The sequence below is a fragment of the Cricetulus griseus genome, chromosome 2 (assembly GCF_003668045.3).
Source record: "Cricetulus griseus strain 17A/GY chromosome 2, alternate assembly CriGri-PICRH-1.0, whole genome shotgun sequence".
NCBI classification, from domain to species: domain Eukaryota; kingdom Metazoa; phylum Chordata; class Mammalia; order Rodentia; family Cricetidae; genus Cricetulus; species Cricetulus griseus.
In genome coordinates, this window is record NC_048595.1 from 340309040 (window position 1) to 340328573 (window position 19534).

General features: G+C 42.2%; 1 protein-coding gene and 1 long non-coding RNA gene across 2 annotated transcripts in view; one reads left to right on the top strand and one right to left on the bottom strand.

The window, feature by feature from the left end:
* Positions 1-719: 719 nt before the first annotated feature.
* Positions 720-19534, top strand: part of Fyb1 (FYN binding protein 1) — a 96326-nt gene continuing 77511 nt past the window's right edge. The window contains exons 1-2 of the mRNA XM_035440592.1: positions 720-859; positions 15788-16919. Of these exons, the coding sequence (XP_035296483.1) occupies positions 830-859; positions 15788-16919 (1162 nt within the window). The 5' untranslated portion in view covers positions 720-829. The remainder of the gene's footprint in view (positions 860-15787; positions 16920-19534) is intronic.
* LOC113834129 lies at positions 15543-16588 on the bottom strand. The gene is made up of 2 exons (XR_004768555.1): positions 16453-16588; positions 15543-15899 (listed from the first exon to the last, which is right to left on the bottom strand). It is a non-coding gene; the product is annotated as an uncharacterized LOC113834129 (long non-coding RNA).

Genomic DNA, 19534 nt, shown 5'->3' on the forward strand with positions numbered 1-19534 from the left:
TGTTCTTGGGCCTCTCTGAACAATAACTCATAGGGAGGTAACTCATAAAGTCCAATGACTACTATTCTTAAGACACAGACAAATGAAGAACCATACCAATGACAATGTCTAATGAAACCAAGACAAAGATATTACCATGTGATGTAGCAAGTACTCTAATGGGGGAAAAAGAGTCTTGAGTATGTGGGTGAAATATGAGCTGAGCTTAAATACAGATGTCAGGCAACCCATGTGAAGACCAGAATGAGGCAGGTATGGACATAAGGAAAGAGGGATATCATGTGTGACTATAGATGTGTTCCAAATTAGTGAAAGAAAGCCTCACTTGTCTTTGAGGGCTTGGAATACAGTTCAGTGCTAAAGTGCTTGCCTAGCATGAGTAAAGCCATAAGGTCAATAAAAAGGGGGGAGGAAGGAGTTGGGTTACTTTTATCCTGAGGGTTGGAATGCCAATGAAATGCTTTAAGCATTTATCACAGGAATATATGATTCATTTATCACAGGAATATCTTGATGACAGTCCTATGGGGAAGGATCCCATTTGAAGAACAGTTCTATAAGAAGTTAAGGCATTGTCAGACAGGAAGTGAGAGGGGCAGTGGGGGAGGGGAGTGGTAAATTCCAAAGATCTTTGGGAGGGGCTGGGCCAAGCTGATGGGAGGTGAGAATGTGAGTCAGAGAAAGGAGGCTAATGCAGATTGCCTATGTCACATGTCGTAAGAGAATGGTGACTGTTGGGACACTGAGAGAAAAACCTATCCAGACATGTTCACCTGATGAGAAAGTCAGGAATAAGAGCCTCAGCAGGGAAAGGGAGACATGAGGACCCATGAAGGACAAGAGGCTAACAGGGAACACGGTGAGCTGTGGGGGTGGAGAGGGGGCCAAACCAGACAGGGCCTCTAGGTGCATACTGCCAGGTATGGGAACTTGCTAACCAAATCAAAAGGGTGGAGCCAGCAGGAAGGGAAGGGAGCATTGTGGTGTTATTGAAAGCCATCCCTGTGACCACTGTGACCTTCAGGATCCCTTACCCCACTCAAAAAAAAAAAAAAAAAAAAAAAAAAAAAAAAACTGGTCAAAACAATTCATCAAGAATGAAGAAAAATTGTTTCGCTTCTTGAATCTTCTATTTTAAACATTTTATCTTTTGTATTTCCTCATATTTCCAACCAAATGCTATAGTTATAAAGCAGTGCATGCTTTGTTGTGAAAAGATAAATTCTAGATAAAACAAATTAAAGTTCAAGGGGGGGGATCATAAGTCAGATATTAATCCTCCCATGTAGCCCCCCTCTCATTCTCTTTCAGATTCATAGGTGTTCTTTTTTTCCATTGTTGCTACTTATCTATATTTCTAAATACATAAATACAATCTGCTCAGTCTGCATAATACTACTTATATGTATATATCTCAGGGTTGACCATTTGGTATTGGATAATCAATTTGTGTTTTCCCTGGGAAAGACTTTCTCCTGCTCTCAGCATTCCATAGTGACTTGTCGTTCTTTGTGTAGGGTGAGGTCTCATGAACTTTTTTCTGTCCATGTTGTTTTTTTCTTTAAAGATTTTATATATATATATATATATATATATATATATATATATATAATATATGTGTGTGTATTAATTTATATAATTAATATATATATAATTTCACCTACCTGTGTTAGGACACCATGTGCAGTACCCATAGAAGCCAGAAGAGGGCAACAAGAGCCTCTGGAATGGAGCAACCATAGGCAAATTATGAACTACAATGTAGGCACTGAGAACTAAACCCAGGTCCTCAGGAAGAATAACCAATGCTCTTAACCACTGAGCCCTCTCTCCACCCCCCTCCCGATCTCTCAGTTTTAAGTCTTGTTCTCTGATGCAAATGTATTTCCAAGATCTTTAAAAGCTTTAAACTCCAAAGCTGCCCAGAAAGTTTCCCAGCTTTCTGGAGAAGCAAAATAAAGAACAGATGATAAAAATAATGCTGAAGTTAGAAGAAAAGGCAGAAGATGTTAGAGGAGAGCTACTGGTTTTTTGTTTGGGGTTTTGTTTTCACACATTACATAGGAGCCAATCGTGCATGGTGTGAGTTATGATGTTTCTCTTTATGCAGAAGTTTTGAGGTAAGGAAGAGGAAATGACCACAAAAGTCAAAGAAAATCAGCAGAACCCATGTCTGCTCTCCACTTCCACATAACCCACTTTCATCTTCATTACCAGTGAGTCTGGGCATCTTATAGCCAAACACAGCAGAGAGTAAGCACAGTGGAGGAATATGTTTCTTTGACAAACTATGATCTGAACACACTTGGCTCACAAGCCAAGCACGTAGACGTCGTGAGCTTTCACTGAGACATTCATTTGAACATCATCTGCTACACATTAATCTTGGCGGTGGAAGGGTGTGGCTCGGGCTGCCATACACTCGTCTTTTCAGAGCATTAGAGGGGAACGCAGTGCTATCAAACTACACTCAGATCCCTGGGACAGAGGAACCCATTGATCTTGGGCCAGGTGATTGCATTCTCAAATACATCAGTAAAGGCTTTCAATGCACACACAGTGGAACTAGTGTGGTCACCAGCACCATATCACCACACTTGAAATATGACTCCCTTGGCCATTGGTTTCCAGGTTGGTTAACCTATTTCAAGACTCAGGATATCAACTAAATTTTTTAATTGAGTAGAAATGTTATCATTTCTAAAAATTAAACAGCAATAATTTGCATGAAATAGCAATAATAAGTTCTACTTCTAATGTGGAAACAGAGAAACAAGCATATGGACAGGTAACAGGAGTGAACAGTAATCACTTTCCTGGTCAGATGGAATGGGCACAAGTTAGAGGTGAAATTTAGCTGGGCAATAAAGAGGGATACTGATATCCTAAACAGGCATTTGATCCTGGGAGTGATAATGCTGGGAGTAAAAAGGTTCCCCCACTTCCACTACACACCCTCCCAACTTACTATCTCTTCTATACCAACTTGTGGTCTATAATACAGCAGCACAGGATCATCATGGCTCAAGTTTCCTACCCCAGAGATACAGACAGTCATCACTTGCTTAAAACCACTCCTGTGGGAGTGGGAACCCTGAACATTTAGTAACATGTTCAGAAGTACTTAGGTGTCACCTTGGATTGGGTGGCAGATGGGAGGTCTGATGTTGACTTGAGAAAACTTTGAGTGATTTTATTTTTATCTAATTGCTCACATTTCCCTGTGGCTTATCAAAGATTTCACTGGGAAGTAACCACAAAAATAATGAAAACCGTATATAGTATATCAGTATCTTTCTAAAATTATTTTGTGTATGGTGTGTGTTTGACATGTATGTATGTCACAGGTGAGCACATTCCCTGGCATGCGTGAGGACACCTCTGGTGTTGGGTGTCACCTTTCATCTTGCTTGAAATGTGGTCTCTTTTCCATTCAGCACTGGGTACACCAGGCTTGCAGGACTACAAGCTTCCTAGCTTGCCATAGGAATGTTAGGATTGCAGATACGTGCCTTCACACCTGGCTTCACACACACACACTCAGAATCTCTGAGTTCTGAGGATTTCAATTCAACTTCTCATGATTGTATGGCAAATGCTTGACCCACCAAGGGTTTTCCCAGCCCACCAGTTTCCTTTTAAGACTTAATACAAGTAATCCTTTTCAACTCTACTTTCAGATATGACTATCTCAAGAAGGATTATAGGTAACAAAAACCATGCTCTTTGTGGTGTGTCGTCTTTCTTGATGGAGGAAGAAATGCTAGGGCTACGTGTTATCCTGAAAGACTCACCATGGAGATATTCTCCCTTTTCCTTATTGACTATGCAAACAAAAACCATTCTCAGACTGCGACAACCCAGGAGGTGTTAAAACACCACCCTGATTGGATGTATTGTGAAGGTAAAGATCCCCAATGGAGTCTATAGAGGGGCATCAGTCCTATGAGTGTAGCTCTCAGTTTCCTTAGAAAGAACAAGAAGAGGATCCTCTTTGACAACTGAGGGGGAGCACAGAGGGAAGGGCTAATTTTAACTTTTTTGTTTGTTCATTTTACAGTTCTTTTCAAACTGTAAGAGTTTCTTGTTTTGAGAGATGTTGGAAATAGGCCGCTGGCCAGAGAGGGTTATTGGGCTGTAGTTCACTAACTCATTAGGGGCAGATCTTCCTGGGAGGACAGTGGGCATCTCTAGCATGACCTCTACAAGGTCATAAGCCATGAAGAGAAACAGCCACTCTTGTTCATTTTGCAGGGTTCCGGATAGTACTTGATTTCACATTTGTTTTTAACATTACAAATGAAGAAAGAAATTAAGTGAAATTTGTAAAATCCTAAGGTAGTTTCTTATCACAGATTATCATCTAGGACCTTGTTTCCCCCTGAGTTTGAAGTCTCACAAGAACATTAGCAGTGAGCCCATGGAACACTCCAGCACACTTGCCACCTACAAGCACTCCATTTCATCTCTAGACCACAGCCAGAGCTAGGCCCCAAGTATTGCACACATTGGCTGCGGGGGGACTTTCCCAACCAAGAGTACAACTTGTCCTTTACTGCAAGGTGACAGGTCCGGGTATACAAATGGATCTTGGAACCAAAATCCCTATAAGTCTTGTCCTCATCTACGGTTATGGCTGACAGAACTTCGGTTTCACTCTTTTGAATATCACATGCTTGGTGGAAATGTCAGCAGAAGTATATGGGCTGAATAGACATTTTTCAGTTCCCATCTTTTCCCCCTTCTTGCTCAATATCCTGAGGACATGATTGAACTTTTCTCTGTATGTGTCAGCCTGGTACAGAGAGGAAGGAGCAGCTCATTCAACCATTCCCCTATACACAGCCCTGCCAGGCATCAGAATATGCCGCTAGTTCTTGGAGTTTGCATGCAAGACAGACACAGCAGCTAAAAGCAAGGGGATCCAAGGCCTGGCCCCCAGGAAAACCCACTAAATGAGCCTATCCACCTTCCTACCTTCTTCTGCAGCAACCAGGTAACAAGTATTCCCAGGTCTCATCTCTCATATCAGTGTGTGAATTTTTACAGCAGGGAATGATGCCACCTCCAAATTCTGGCAGGACAGATGGTGCTGGCTGAGTAAGTGAAAGAAAGGCATGTTCTGTTGGAAAACAGCAGAGCAGGTGGACATGAGATGTTAAACCTCAGCCTTCTCTTAGCCAGAGGGTGAAAAGCAGGTAGAAAACACAGCCAGGAACGTGTCTATCCCTGTGACTTGATGGCCTCTTGTGCCTTGCAAACCTCTAGTCTTGCAACAGAGCCAGAGGCACAACCCTATTGCCTGTAGAGCTGGGCACCAATGACTTGCCCCATTCTCAATCTTAACAAATGTGGGTTTGTCCTGCTGATGGGGGCGGGGGGAACTACATTCAGTTTCTTTCAAACTCTAAGATATGGCAGGGCATGAAGTTTCTATGAGAGTCTCACACTGACAAAGGAAAAAGGCCATAGACAATGGCCCTCGTTCTCAAAGGAGGCCCTGGCAAACTGGATAGATAATGACTAACAGATACCAGTCAGCCAAGGAAGACATTGAGAATAGCTAGTAACCACAGATTTGGGTTGCAGGCTCTGGTTCTCTTTTGAAGAATGTGTTAGGTTTTTTGTTTTCTCCCCCTTTTACTAGAGTTATAGTAGAGTCATTAGAAGAATATGGACTTAGACTCTGCCTCCTATCTGCTGTGTAACTCTGAAAGAGCCATATAATGCCTGTAAGTCTTCTTCTGTAACAAATGGATGTAATGATTGTACTGGCCTTGTGGGTTTGTTGTGGGGATAAAGTTAATATTGAATACTAACATGTAACTTTAAATTATTGCCACTTGTTCGAAATATATTGGCACCAAGTACAGGTTTGCTCATATGGAAAAATGAAAGAGTCTGCCATCCCACAAGCAACACCATAGATTGATACAGCTTTTTCTCTCCCTGCTAGGAGGGAAACTTATTGATGAGACACACAGATCAACACATACATATATAAGATCAGACACACATTTCAATGAGTCTAAAGCCCCCAAGAAACAGGCAACAAACAACAGGTGAGGGGGAGACAGATGAAGTTGTTCTTTCCAACACAATCCTACTCAAAGCAACCATTAGTATCCAGGGAATTGTTCCAGTCCCAGGAACACCGTGAGAAAGCTGGCTGAATATTTCTAAACAAAAAAGGGGGGAGAAAGGCTGTAAGTACTTCACTTCCACAGGTTGAAATCATTGTTACCTCCTTGTCATCTCCATCTCTTTAACTTCCATTTGGTTCCTAATCCCTCCCCACTTTTTCCTCTGAACCAGAGACCCTGTTTCCTTCTTGCTCCCTCCAAAGCAGTAACCTGAGAAACGCTAGTCTTGAAAGTTGACACTACCTCACAGAGCAGTTATACTGACATCTAGTGGCCCAAAGACTAAGTGCACAAGATGGCCGGGAAGTTCTCAGCAGTTTGATTGCAGTTTTCAGCATCCTGCTTGCATCAGAAGTTATCAAGGCAGGGAAGTTTGCAGATGTGCCTGAGCCATGCATTTGTCTGAAACTGTGCTAGGAGCTGCCTCTGGGGCAATGTTTCTAGGAACAAGAGCATACATAAAGCAAGCCATGTCTTATTAGAAGGTTTGGGTTCTCTGGCTCCCGAGTTCTGGGTGAGGACTGTGAAGATCCATTTGGTTTATGTTAGACTGTGCGTAGTGGGTGTCTGTGCCTCAGTTTCTTAATTGAGTTAAAAAGAGGCTTGTTAGGTGATGCCCACAAATCTGGCCCAGCACCCAGCAAGAAAACAATCCACAAATCATCTGTTATCTGTCAGTTGCGGTCAGTCCAGCTACCAATACTACAGTGAGGAGGGGAGTGTATGAGCAAGGTAGAGACACAGAGTAAGGTCCCATGCAGCATCAGGACAGGTCCCTCACTCTGCTGCTTTCCTGTAAAAATTTGGGGCATTGAACTACCCAGTGTTCAAGGTTTTGTTTCTTTCTTAGACACTGTGACTCTGTTCTGGGGCCACCAATTCATCTGGTTTGGCTATAAGCCCAATTTTACCTTCTTTCTTGTTACTAAAGCTTAGGGATATGGTAATTCTTAATTACTGCACAGTTGCCTAGTACCAGAGGAGGAGTTGGAATAGCCTCTACACAAACTACCAGAACAAATGAAGTGTGTGTCTAGACACAGGTGAGAAGCCGTTAGGAGGCTGTAGAAGCCAAATGATATTTTTGTATCAGAAGCTAGTTTGGGAATTCTCTGGTAATATGGGACACCCCAGACTCACCTTGCTCGTGGAGCTTTGTTAACCAACCTAGCTGCAGAAACAGGAAACAAGAAAATCTATGAGGCTGTATAATCTCAGCGTGTACTTTGTGTGATAATTAATCTTAACCATCAACTTGATGGAATTCAGAGTCACCATGCAAACAAGTCTCTGGACAAATCTATAAGGGACTGTCTGACTAGGTTAATTAATCAATTTAGGGTCTAGTCTAAATTGAGATGGGACCATTCTGTGGGCTGAGAGCCCAGACCACCAAAATAGAGGGAAATTGAGCTGAGCACAAGCATCCATCATTTCTTGCTTCTTCATTGTGGATGTATGTGACCAGATGCCTCATCTCCGGCCACCAAAACTTCTTAGCCACGTTGAACTATACCTTCAAAAGCTGTAAACCAAAATAAACCCTATGCTGCTTTTTTCTTCAGGTATTTTGTTGCAACAACAATACAGTAACTGACTCGCTCAGATAAGCGCCTTGCTGGGGCATGCGCCCTGACAACAGGTCAGAACAGCATATGACCTTGCTTGGGCAGGTTAAATGCCACCAAGTCTCCTCTGTTTATGACTAATCATCAAACACAGCAGGTTGCCACCTGGGGAGAAATGGATAGCAGCAAACATTGGCCCTGTAATGTAATTATGAGAAGAACTGTTTCTGCCTTTCTCTCTAAACCTCATCCATGTGAGCACTTTGACTCACAGAAATCTAGCCCGCAGTATTTCAGATGGGGGTACACATTTTAGTTTCTAGTGATTTTTGTTCCAAAGTAACACAGATTGTGGCTTGTAACAACAGAAGGAAATCTTCAGTCAGGGTGTCAGACAGAACCAAGTTCCAATGGCTCTGTCCTTCGAGTTGGTGGCCCATCAGACCATTCTGGTATTGGGGTCCTCTTGATCAAGTACCTTCTGAAAGCAGCCGTTTCTACATCCTCTATCCTTCTTAAGAGCTGGTGTCCAAGTTCCACCATAGTTCCCCATGATTTGATGTCTGGCTTTGAACCTCTACCAGCATCTTCTACTAGATTTGTGGGATGGCAACTCCAGTGTTCCCAGGGCCTCAATTCTGCTTCCCCAGAAGCACTGAAGATTGGCCCAATGTTTCCATAATGTTTTGAAAGTAAAGGGAAATGAAAGAGGAAAAAAGAAAATGAAAGAAAAGAGTTTTCAAGGTGATGCTGCCACCTTCTAGATGTCCTCGTGTTATAGGACACTGCCCAAAATACCTATATTTGCTGTGTTGGCCTTCAACTTTGGTGATTTAATGTCATGCTTATACCACTCTAATAGTTTCTTGTCTTATCCATGCTAGTATTTGACATTGACCCATTAGTATCTATTACATCATATTTGATTTAATACTTCTCCAAGAACTGATTGTAACTAATCTTTTTACTGAATTTTTGTATGGTTGTAAAACATAGTTAACATAAAATCTGCTGTTATCATCCTTTTGTGTGTTGGGGGGGAAAGAGAGAGTGAGTGTGTGTATGTGTGTGTGAAGGAGAAAGGGAGAGGTGTGTGTGTGTGTGTGTGTGTGTGTGTGTGTGTGTGTGTGTGTGTGTGTATTTGTTTAGGAGTTTAAGGCTGATGGAGAATCACAGATTCATACTTAGAGCTCTTCAACCTTATTCATTGAGTCAGTCTTACAATCGAACCAGGAGCTTAACTGTGGGACTTGTCTCAATAGGTAGCTTGTTGTGGGGGTCCCCACCTCCGTCTTCCAATGCTGGAACTACAGGCAGCCACCATCACCATGTGGCCTTTACACAGGTCCACAGGTTGAAAAGGCACTTTAACCACTGAGGCATTTGTCCAGCCCCATTGCTTAAACTGTGTAACTGCACAATTCTGTATTACACACATTCACATTGCGGTGCAGCCCTCACTATCCCTCTAGGAACATTTCATCTTTCCCATCTGAAACTGGGCATCCATTAAGTGCTAACTCCCCTTTCCTCCCCTCCCCCAGCCTCTGGCAATCACCCTGCCTGTGTGAATCTGACTGTGCTGGGTATCTCATGTAAATGGAACCACTCGATGTTAGTTCCTGAGTGACCAGTTTGGCTCACTTAGTCAAGTGTCTTCAGAGGTTGCATGATAGCATTTGCCAGAATTTTTCTCCTCTTGTATATGAAATTTTGCACTTAATGACATGTTATTCTCCCAAGTAATAGATATAAGACACCAGAATGCATCAATTTTTGCTAAATATAGGAGTAAATGGAGATGATTCATATCAGGTAATAAACTAAGAAGTGGCAAAGTGATATACACTAGATTCCATGCATACACAGTGGATGTCTAGAATTCTCAAATAGGACAAACCACTATCTTGATGAATGAATGAATGAATTAGTGAGTGAATGAATGAGAACCCTGAGCAGATAGAGTCATGAAGCCCCTTGGAAAGGTGAGGGGAAAACGATGGTTAGGTAGGTACACAAAATGTATGCCACAGGAAGTGTGAGGTGGAGAGCATCACAATTTTAATGACAAAGGGTGTGATACAGTGAAGAGCCCTGTGACACCAAAGGTGAAGGAAGCAGCTTAGCTGCCAAAGAGGCTTGTCACTGTGCCAGAGAGAAAAAGCAAGAGTTGTCAGGCGATTGTGATGCTGAAGGTTGACACTCAGTAGAGGTGTCATTGAAGGTGATCATTTTGAAGGCTGGCAGTAAATACTACATGTGCTTCCTTCAATGTTCAAAAGGGAAAGAGACAGAATGGGATGGGGTCTGGAAGGAAGGTAGGAAATGAGACAGAAATGCCTGCATTGTCACACTTTGGAAAGTAATAGTTCAAAATGCCATCTGAAACTTTACATACACCACTTAATGTCTATTTCTTACTTTGCTTAAAACTCTGAATACCTCAATGAGCAGCAGTTGCCACCTGTCTCACTTAGTTTGCTGCCTTCTGAGCAGATCTCTTGCCTCAGACAAGCTTCTCCATCAACAGGATATTTATTATGTATTTAACAAACTGAATTTTCTCCTGTGGGCTTTAGAAAACAATCACAAGAAAGACTAGCTGAAAGCTAAGACAATTGAAGGCTTATCTGTGTTATAGAATAAGCAGTAATCCTCTCAAGACCCAAGTCAGCAACAAACAACATATGTGCAAAAACTTTTTACTATAAGCTCAATAGTTAAAAAGTAAATTCTTCAAAGGCAATCTTCTAATTTCATACACTTTGATAATGTAAGTTAAAAGAACTTTAAAAAACCCTAAGCAGATTCGGGCTACATTTGCTTCAATATGTATGTATGTATGTATGTATGTATGTATGTATGTATGTATTCATATGTATATATCGTCCAATTATTTGTACATACACGTGTGTGTATAGATTAGAAAAGCAAAGCACACAACTATAGGACTGTTCATTGTTCTATACTATCTGTAGAATCTATACTGTCATCCTCTGTGAGCTCTAAACCCCATCTCTACTCACATCAAGAAATCAAAAATGAAGAGTATGAAAGACACACAGAAAATTGTGTTTAACCCCTTCTGCTATTTATGCTCAAGCCTTTGGAGGTCATGACAAACTTAATACTGTGTGTCCGAGGTATCTAACAGGATAGCAAGGAAAAAAGAAGACTGACAAGTTAGAGATGTCCAAGTTCCTAGTCTTTGAGGGAGGATATGAAAATCCTACTGATTGATACACCTTGAGAATTCAAAGCAGTTGGGAGCCGGGTCATCAGCATCAAGGCTTATGACTTGCTAAACCCTCTTGCTTCTTTTCCCTCCAATTACAAAGCAGAAACATGGCAATGGTCCTGGTTTTAACAGGTGCATTAGAGCCAATGCTACAATGTGATACCCACAGAAGTTCTCTGCCAATGTCTTCAGGCCTACCTACCATAAAGAAATGGAAAAACACCCACAGCCCTGGAAGAGCCCAGGGGTGCCTGTTGTATTCTTCAAAGGTCATTTTCCCTCAAAGTGTAAGCCACTGGGGATACGGCATTGCTGGCTGGTGGAAAATCAAAAACGCATCTCCATCTTCACATGTGGAAAGGGCTGTCACAACTAAGGCTGTCACTGCAGCTTCTGCCACCAGCTCCTCCCACTCAAGCCTGCCCTCTGTAGCAGTAGGCTCCTGCTCTCAGGAACTTAGTTTGTGGTGAGAGACAAGTTTCCCACATCCTGTTGAAAGGGGGCCTTGTACTCACTCCAGCCTCAGAGGTTCAGCTGACTGGAACCCACTACCTCCCTTTTGCAATGGGATGGAGATGCTAGAATGGATTTGTGCTTGAGGTCAACCGAGAAGTAAAGAAATAATCTTCCAGCTCCTCTGTGATCATTTGCAGAGAAATTCAAGTAAATTCAGTCCATCAGCCAGTGTATTTTTAATGTATATTGTGGGAGAAAGTCCCAGGCCTGAAGGGAATGTTTACTTGGGAGGAGGCATGTTCCTAAAGAGGGAAAGAAAAATAAAATCAGTTCCTTGCTTTTATATCTCACCAAATAGACAATGTACATATGCAAAGTATAATTAGCTAAATATTTGTGCTATGCTGTTGGAGGGAAACAAATCTCACTTGGAGTCTGCTGTTCTATATTGGGGCTTGCTTACCATCTTTGTATTTGCTTAGGGTTTGTCCTAAGTATTGCATTTCAGCTTCCTTCTACAAAGCAAACCACCATAGTTGAAAACTATTTCTCCATGTTAGTTTGATCTTCTTGAATCTATTACGTTTTCGTGAGCTGCTTTCCACTTCAAGATTGAGAACTTCTTCAGATTGGAGAAGGATTTTTGTCTTCTCTGTGTTTTGTTATGTCTTATGGGCTGTATTCAGCAGAGTGCTTCATAGGTTTGAGGGACCTCACCATCACCAGCATAGAAACTGGGTCTCTCCTACTTCCTGCTCCTTGTGTGTAATCAGTTAAGCCTTGGAAAGGACTACAGCTGTCTTCCTAGACCTTTTTTTCTTTACACACGAGCCCCTCACAGCCTCATGTTATCCTATAATGCCACCATAACCATGGCTGTGATGTGGGCAATCATGGCAGGAGTAAGAATGAATGGTATTCAGTGGGAAGAACCAGCCATTCAGAACAAGTGAGTCAACATACCACCACACAAGGCAAACATTTAGCAACGAACTTTTCAAAAATTGCACAAATGATTATTACTAACTTATGCTTCCCTAGGGATTAAGCATGCTATAGATCATCACATGAAGACTTTTTTTTTCCTTTTGTGTCTTTTGCCCAGGATAGAATAATGACACCCCCAGAGATGATTCATTCTCCTCCTGCTTTGATTCCCAGAACAACGAACACATCTTTTTTGTTTGTTGTTTGTTGTTTGTTTGCTTTGTTTGGTTTTTTGAGACAAGGTTTCACTGTGAAGTTTTGGCTGTCCTGGATTTTGTTCTGTAGACCAGGCTGGCCTTGAACTCACAGAGATTCCCCTGCCTCTGCCTCCCGAGTGCTGAGATTAAAGGCTTGTGCTTCCACCTCCTGACACAACAAACACATCTTAACAGGTCAAAATTGAGTTTCCAAGTTACTTTAGATTTTCATTAGTTACCTGTTGTTCGTGGATCTTTCCTGTCCTTTGCACTTTAAAATATACACAGCAGTTGGAATGTGGCCTAGTAGTAGAGCACTTGTCTCACATTCACAATTCCCTTGGTTAGACTGTGGCATTTTTACTAGGTTATTTGTCTAAGGTTATCAAAATTTAGCTTCAATTTTAACATGAATAGCTAGTTTTATTGTTTGTCTGTTTTTGTCATCAAGAGAAAACAACAATGATTAAACATTAATATTCTTGCATTCTGGTTTCATTACAAATAGAGTATATGTTCACTGTTTTTAATTTAAAAGGGGGCAGAGGGTTCTAGTGAATTGGTTCAGTGGATAAAAATGCCTGCCACCAAGCCAATGGCCTGAGTTTGGTCCCCAGACCAGTGCTGTGGAAGGAGAAAACTGACTCCTGAAAATAGTCCTCTTGTAGAGTTCAAGGTGTTGATGTGCCAAACACACCAGTGAGCTTGGCTCCACTCACTGTTTCTTCAAGGGGCCCCAAAAAGGAACCCATTGCTCCTTTCTTCCCCATCTTTCAGCATCTGGTGAAAACTCTCAAGATGACGGTGAATTAGACTCACAAATGATAATTCTATGTATAATTCATAAGTGTGCTTGTTTGAAGACACATCAATGTAAATAATTTCCATATTAGCTCTATCTGGAAAAGACAATGTTACATTATGAATGAATTGGAAGCTATTGTGATGGCAGAAATATCAGTGAGTACATGTTGCATTCAATTCTTGATCTGTTTGTTTATATTTTTGTTGGTTCAGAGCTAGGGACCAAACTCAAGGTCTTGTGTTTGCTAAGCAAGTGCTTCAAATACCTAACCGCTTGTGTTAACCCATTTAATTGTTAAATTAAAACAAGCAAAAATCCAGTCAACGGTGGGATTAGAGTTCTGATTTCCAAGATGAAGAAAACAGACTTGGAAAATGCCATGTTATATAGCAAAGTCAAGGCTTGCGCCTCAGTCACTGACTTCAAGGCCTGTGCCTTTAGCTCAGACACTTGCAGGGTCGCCTGGATCCAGGCTAGCAGGCAAGACTAAAGTTTCCATTCTAAATCCACAACTTCCATATTTTCAAAACTAAAAATAAGGTGTGGTGTTTGACAATGGTCAGGGGTATTTCAAGGGTTTTCCCCTGTGATGCGCAAGACATGAAGCTGCTAAAACGGAGCAGGGCTCAGTTCCCCGGCAATGCAGAGAGGATGGAGAATAGATTATTAGTAAGCTTTCTTCTTTATACAAAAACAGGAAGCCTTCTAATTTGCCAGTGCTAATGCTCTATACACTGTGCCTGCACTGTGGACTCATTTAATCATAGAATCAAAAACTTCTTTCTCAGAAATAAATTTCTATCCAACCAGAGAGCAAACTTTGGTAAGTGTGCATGTGTGTACAAGCATGTATAGGTGTGTGTGTGTGTGTGTGTGTGTGTGTGTGTGTGTGTTTGTGTGTGTTTGTGTGTGTGTTTGTGTGTGTGTGTTGTGTGTGTGTGTGTGTTGTGTGTGTGTGTGTGTTTGTGTGTGTGTGTTTGTGTGTGTGTGTGTGTGTTTGTGTGTGTGTGTGTTGTGTGTGTGTGTGTGTGTGTGTGTGTGTGTTTGTGTGTGTGTGTGTGTTGTGTGTGTGTGTGTGTGTGTGTGTGTGTGTGTGTGTGTGTGTTTTTGTGTGTGTGTGTATGGAACCCACAATCTTGCCCATGCTGAGCACCTGCTGCATCACTGGGCAACATCTTCTGTCTGGTAGTTTCTCATTCTGCTCTCTCTTTCTCTGTGAAGCTTCAGAGAAGCTTTTTAACTTTGTTTTTTTGTTTTGTTTTGTTTTGAGGCAGGATCTCATTTAGCCCAGTCTTGTCTCAGACTTGCTGTGTAGCCAAGGATAACCTCAACCTTCAGAAACTTCTGGTCTTCCTGTCTCTGCTTCCTAAATGCTGGCACTGTAGAGTGTACCACCACACCTGCTTTATTTTATGCTATGCATCTGAGCCATGGCTTCAGACATGCTAGGCAGGTATGCTCTCAACTGAGCCACATCCCCTGCTCAAACTCTGTGGTTTTGAAAGAAAGAGCAAACACAACATTAATTCTCCCAGGTTAAACTGGACTATATTAACAAAGAAAGGTGAATGCTGCCTTTCCTGAGTTATTTCCTAATTCTCATGAGGAGGGCAGGAGAGGCAGGACCTCATGGCACTAGAAGAGACAAGACTGAGGTAAAGATCTAGAAATGAGACTCCCCAACCAGTCCCTGCCGCTGGTCTATGGCCCTCCCTAGGCTTCCACCTCAGGGCCTGTTAGTCTGCATACAGTCACACAGTAGCACTCTGTATTTATAAATAAGAAGGAAACCTCACTCTGTTATTTTTAGAAGAGCTGGGATGTTCTGTAACATCTCCCTGACAGCAAACAGACTTTAAATGCAACAGGAACAGGAAAGCTCTCCCCAGCCACAGTGATGCTAACATTGCTTTCCTGGGTAAAAGCATCCAGCCTAAATTTACAGTGTCTACTTTCATTTTTAAGTTCAGTTTCCACATGAGTCTTGGTTGTAAAATGTGGGAGAATTCATTTGCTGGTCACTTCCATATGTTTTCAAATGAAGCGAAAGTCTAGAGAAATGTAGAGTGAGAGTAAATCCAACAAGACAGCTAGGCAGACAGTGAGGGGGACAGAGAAACGTTCTCAACATAAATGAGCAAGTCCCTGTATGACAAACAGAAGTTTATGCACAGCCATAGCCCTCCCTTTACAAGAAATGCTCACAACTTATTTTACCATAGAGGAACTTAAATGTTACAATAGCTGGTCAACCAATCAGCGACACCCCAGCACCCCGGCACCCGGCCGCAGATCAGGAAGCCCTTGAAGATGTAGTACTTTAAGTTGCAAGTGAGACTTCTGGCTCTCAGCTGGGTTTTTTTTGTTGTTGTTGTTGTTCCCTGTGCTTGTAGGATGGAAAAACAGATGTGAAGTCCCTCATGGCAAAGTTCAACACAGGGACTAACCCGACAGAGGAGGTCTCCGTCAACAGCAGGCCCTTCAAAGTTGCAGGACAAAATGCGCCTTCGGGAATACAAGCAAGAAAGAATTTATTTGACAACCAAGGAAATGCCAGTCCTCCCGCAGGACCCAGCAACACGCCTAAATTTGGGACCTCAAAACCACCCTTGGCAGCGAAACCTACCTATGAGGATAAGTCTGACAAGGATCCCAAACCTCCGTTTTTAAAACCTAGTGGAGTGAACCAAAGATTTGGAACACAGCCAACTTCGGTTTCTAGAGACCCTGAGGTCAAAGCGGGGTTTCTGAAACCTGTAAGCCCCAAACCCACCAACTTGACTAAAGAAGATCCCAAACCGGCGTTTTTACGGCCTTCTGGGAACAAGCTGCACAATTTGAACCAAGAGTCTGACTTAAAGACTCCAGGACCAAAGCCAGGGCCTACTCCCCCAATCCCCGAAAACGATCTAAAGCCAGGGTTCTCAAAGGTGGCTGGAGCTAAGAGCAAGTTCATGCCAGCCACACAAGATGCTGACTCCAAACCCCGATTTCCCAGACACACTTTTGGCCAGAAGCCATCCCTGAGTACAGAGGACTCCCAAGAAGAAGAGAGTACCTCTAAGAATGTGGCTGTCCAGAAAGGATCCCCAGTGCCACTAGGGGCTAAGGGCAAGGGTGGCCCTTTCAAACCAGGTAGGGAAGACACAGAGGATAAAGACAATGGACCGTCAAGTTCGCCCTTTGCTGGAGTGGTTCTGAAACCTGCTGCAAGCAGAGGGAGCCCAGGGCTCGCCAGGAACTTGGAAGAAAAAAAAGAAGAGCGGAAAACAGATGTTACAAAGAACATCTTTCTGAGTAAAATCAATCAGGAAGAGCCAGCCAGATTCCCCAAGGCCCCTTCCAAGGTGACAGCGGGGACACCATGGGGCCAAAGTCAGGAGAGGGACAAAGGAGACAAGAATTCAGCAACTCCCAAGCAGAAGCCTCTGCCTCCCTTGTCTGTCTTGGGTCTGCCTCCACCCAAGCCCAGCAGACCACCCAACGTTGACCTGACCAGATTCCGAAAAGCTGACACAGCCAACAGTGAGTTGTTTCTCATTGCTCGTAACTGTGGTTTGCTCCCAGCCGAGAGTGTTGCAGCTTCTAGGAGGCACTTTAGAGCAAGGAATGTTGCGTAACTGATACTCATGTGAGTATAGGGTCAGTTTTCCCTTGGCGGTTTTTTCCTTTTGTGTAGGAGGTCTGACGAAGTCGAAAAATCCAAGATCTATTTGTGTATTCTGTGAGAAAGTGCCTGGGGGGTGGGGGGAGGCACTGACTTATTAGGAGGGACAGTTTCAAAGCAATACATCCATTTGACCAGTAAGTGGTTTTGCTTAAGGATAACCATTGCATTTCCTCCCTTGGTTGTGTCTGTTGGTTGAGAAATATACTGCCCATCAACAGTCAAAGAGAGAAGTGGGCAGACTTCCTAGTCAGTATTCTAGAATTGAGTCTAATTTTGATCACCAAAGGATGTATGTATCACCTGGAGGCATTTTTGAATGTCACAATGAACTATGATAATGACATTTTGTTAATAAAGCAGCCCCTAATCCAGATCAAATGGTTAATGCTGCAAATGCTATTTATTGTGTTCCCTAAGCCCAAGAGTAACAGGGTTTTTAGGAGATAGTACTTCATATATTATATTTTAGCTGTTTTTAATTTCCCAATAATGTCTATATGCAGTTTATAAAGGCATACGTAGCTAGAAAATGAAGAGAGGCAAAGAGTGTTTTGTTGTCATTCTAGAAGACTGGTCCAGTTTTTTTCCCAAGATGTCATTGCAATATTATGGTGTGGGGGTGAAATTTGATACTGAATGTCTCAGTAAATACTTGTCACCCTGTGTCATGATGAGAAAGGGTCACTCATGCCTTCGGTGATTAATATCCTAGCAAATGGTACACAACTGCTCTCCCTTGTAAGATGGAAATAGAATGATACATACAAGTGACCATACCACTGTAATTCATATGCTTTTCCAAATAAAATTATCATTGTCTTTTTCTATGTATGGTAGTACAGGCCTGTGATTCAGGAATTGGGAGGTGGGAGCAGGCAGATCAGAAGTTCAAAGTCTTGGAACTACCTTAAAGAATTTGAAGCCAGCCAGCCTGAGATACTTGAGATGTCCACCTCAAAAAAAAAAAAATCTAGTCTCTGAAAGGTCTGTGCACAGGCTCCCTCTATGTAGCAGAAAAGAGAGAGAACAGAAGGTGAAGTCTGGGTGGCACAAGGCTGTCATCACCTTCAGATTGTGCTACCTGCTCCTGACTGGGGCCAAGAGGAGGCAGCTGATTCTACAAGGGGTGGAGAAAGATCACAGAGCCAGGCTGCCATGACTGTTATCCCAAGACCGGTCTCATCAAGGGCAGTTTGTTCCCTTGATTAATAACAGTTCACCCAGTTTGATGTGTATTCTCCAACTCAGAATGGCAGCTTGCAGGGACATTTCTAGATGTCTGCTATAGCCACCAAGGTTTTCCGAGTTCACAGCTCTTGCTCCGGCTCTGACAAATGCTCATGATAGACACACCTGGCTAGATGTGAGGTCTCACACTGAAGGACTTTGGGATAAATTCCTGGTTGCCTGAGACATTTCAGAACATTAGCCATTCATTTGTAATAAGGTGGGAAAGACAAGCAATTGTATGCTTTGAAAAAAAGTGAGGTTGGCCAGATGTTTATCAATGATGATGTTTTTCAATCTAAGTTGTAAGGGTACTGATTGGACCAAAATGCTTTGCAGTGAACATAGAGACTTACTCTAAGCAAACCACTTTTATCGTTGCTGGAAGTAGTTACAATAGTTTTCAAATTTAAAATAAAAATTCTATGTAATTGTTCTGTTGGCTTTTAAACCTCCCTCTAATACTCTCCTACTTCCTGCTTCATTACTCCTTTTCTGTTTTTACATCCAGGTAAATATTTATCATTTGTAGAGGACTTTTTATATGACTCTATTTATTCTTTGCAAGCAATGAAAAGGAATTCTATCCCAGCACTTTTAGGGAACTGGCCCAAATTGTAGCTTACATAAGCGGGGCCACGAGCGGTTCTCATGTCTCTCTGATGTCTCTCTGTTCTGTAGACTGTATGCTCATCCTGTCCTAGTCTCCATGCTGGCTGCCTTTAATGAAACATACAAGCTCTTGAAATGATGACTCAGGCACAAATGGTACCCAAAGACTCTGCATTCCTGTCTTTTGCTGTCTTTTGGTTAAAACATGTCCTTTTAAAAATTATTATAAATAAAACAGTGAGCTCCATTAAAGCAGAAATCAGCTTGTTTACCATTCTTTTCTCATTTGTGGAACAGAAAAGATGTCAATTTTCATCACTTTCCTGCATTTATACTCCCACAGAGGTATATTAACATGAAGCTAGCTGCCCCCAGCTTTTCCAGGTTTAAACTAAAATACTCTCCATAGTTTACTAATTACTTCAGCAGACTGTCTGTACATTCAATTAAATGGAGCTTTGACACAAAATGAATTTTATACAAAGTGTCCACCTTGAAGAGATCTTCTCAGTGTCTCACCTGTAAGCTGTAAACATGCACACATTGTTTTCTGAATGTGGAGCTAATAACATTTTTGGTTCCTCCACCCACCCTGGCACTAGAACCATTTACAATTACAAAACCCTAAACG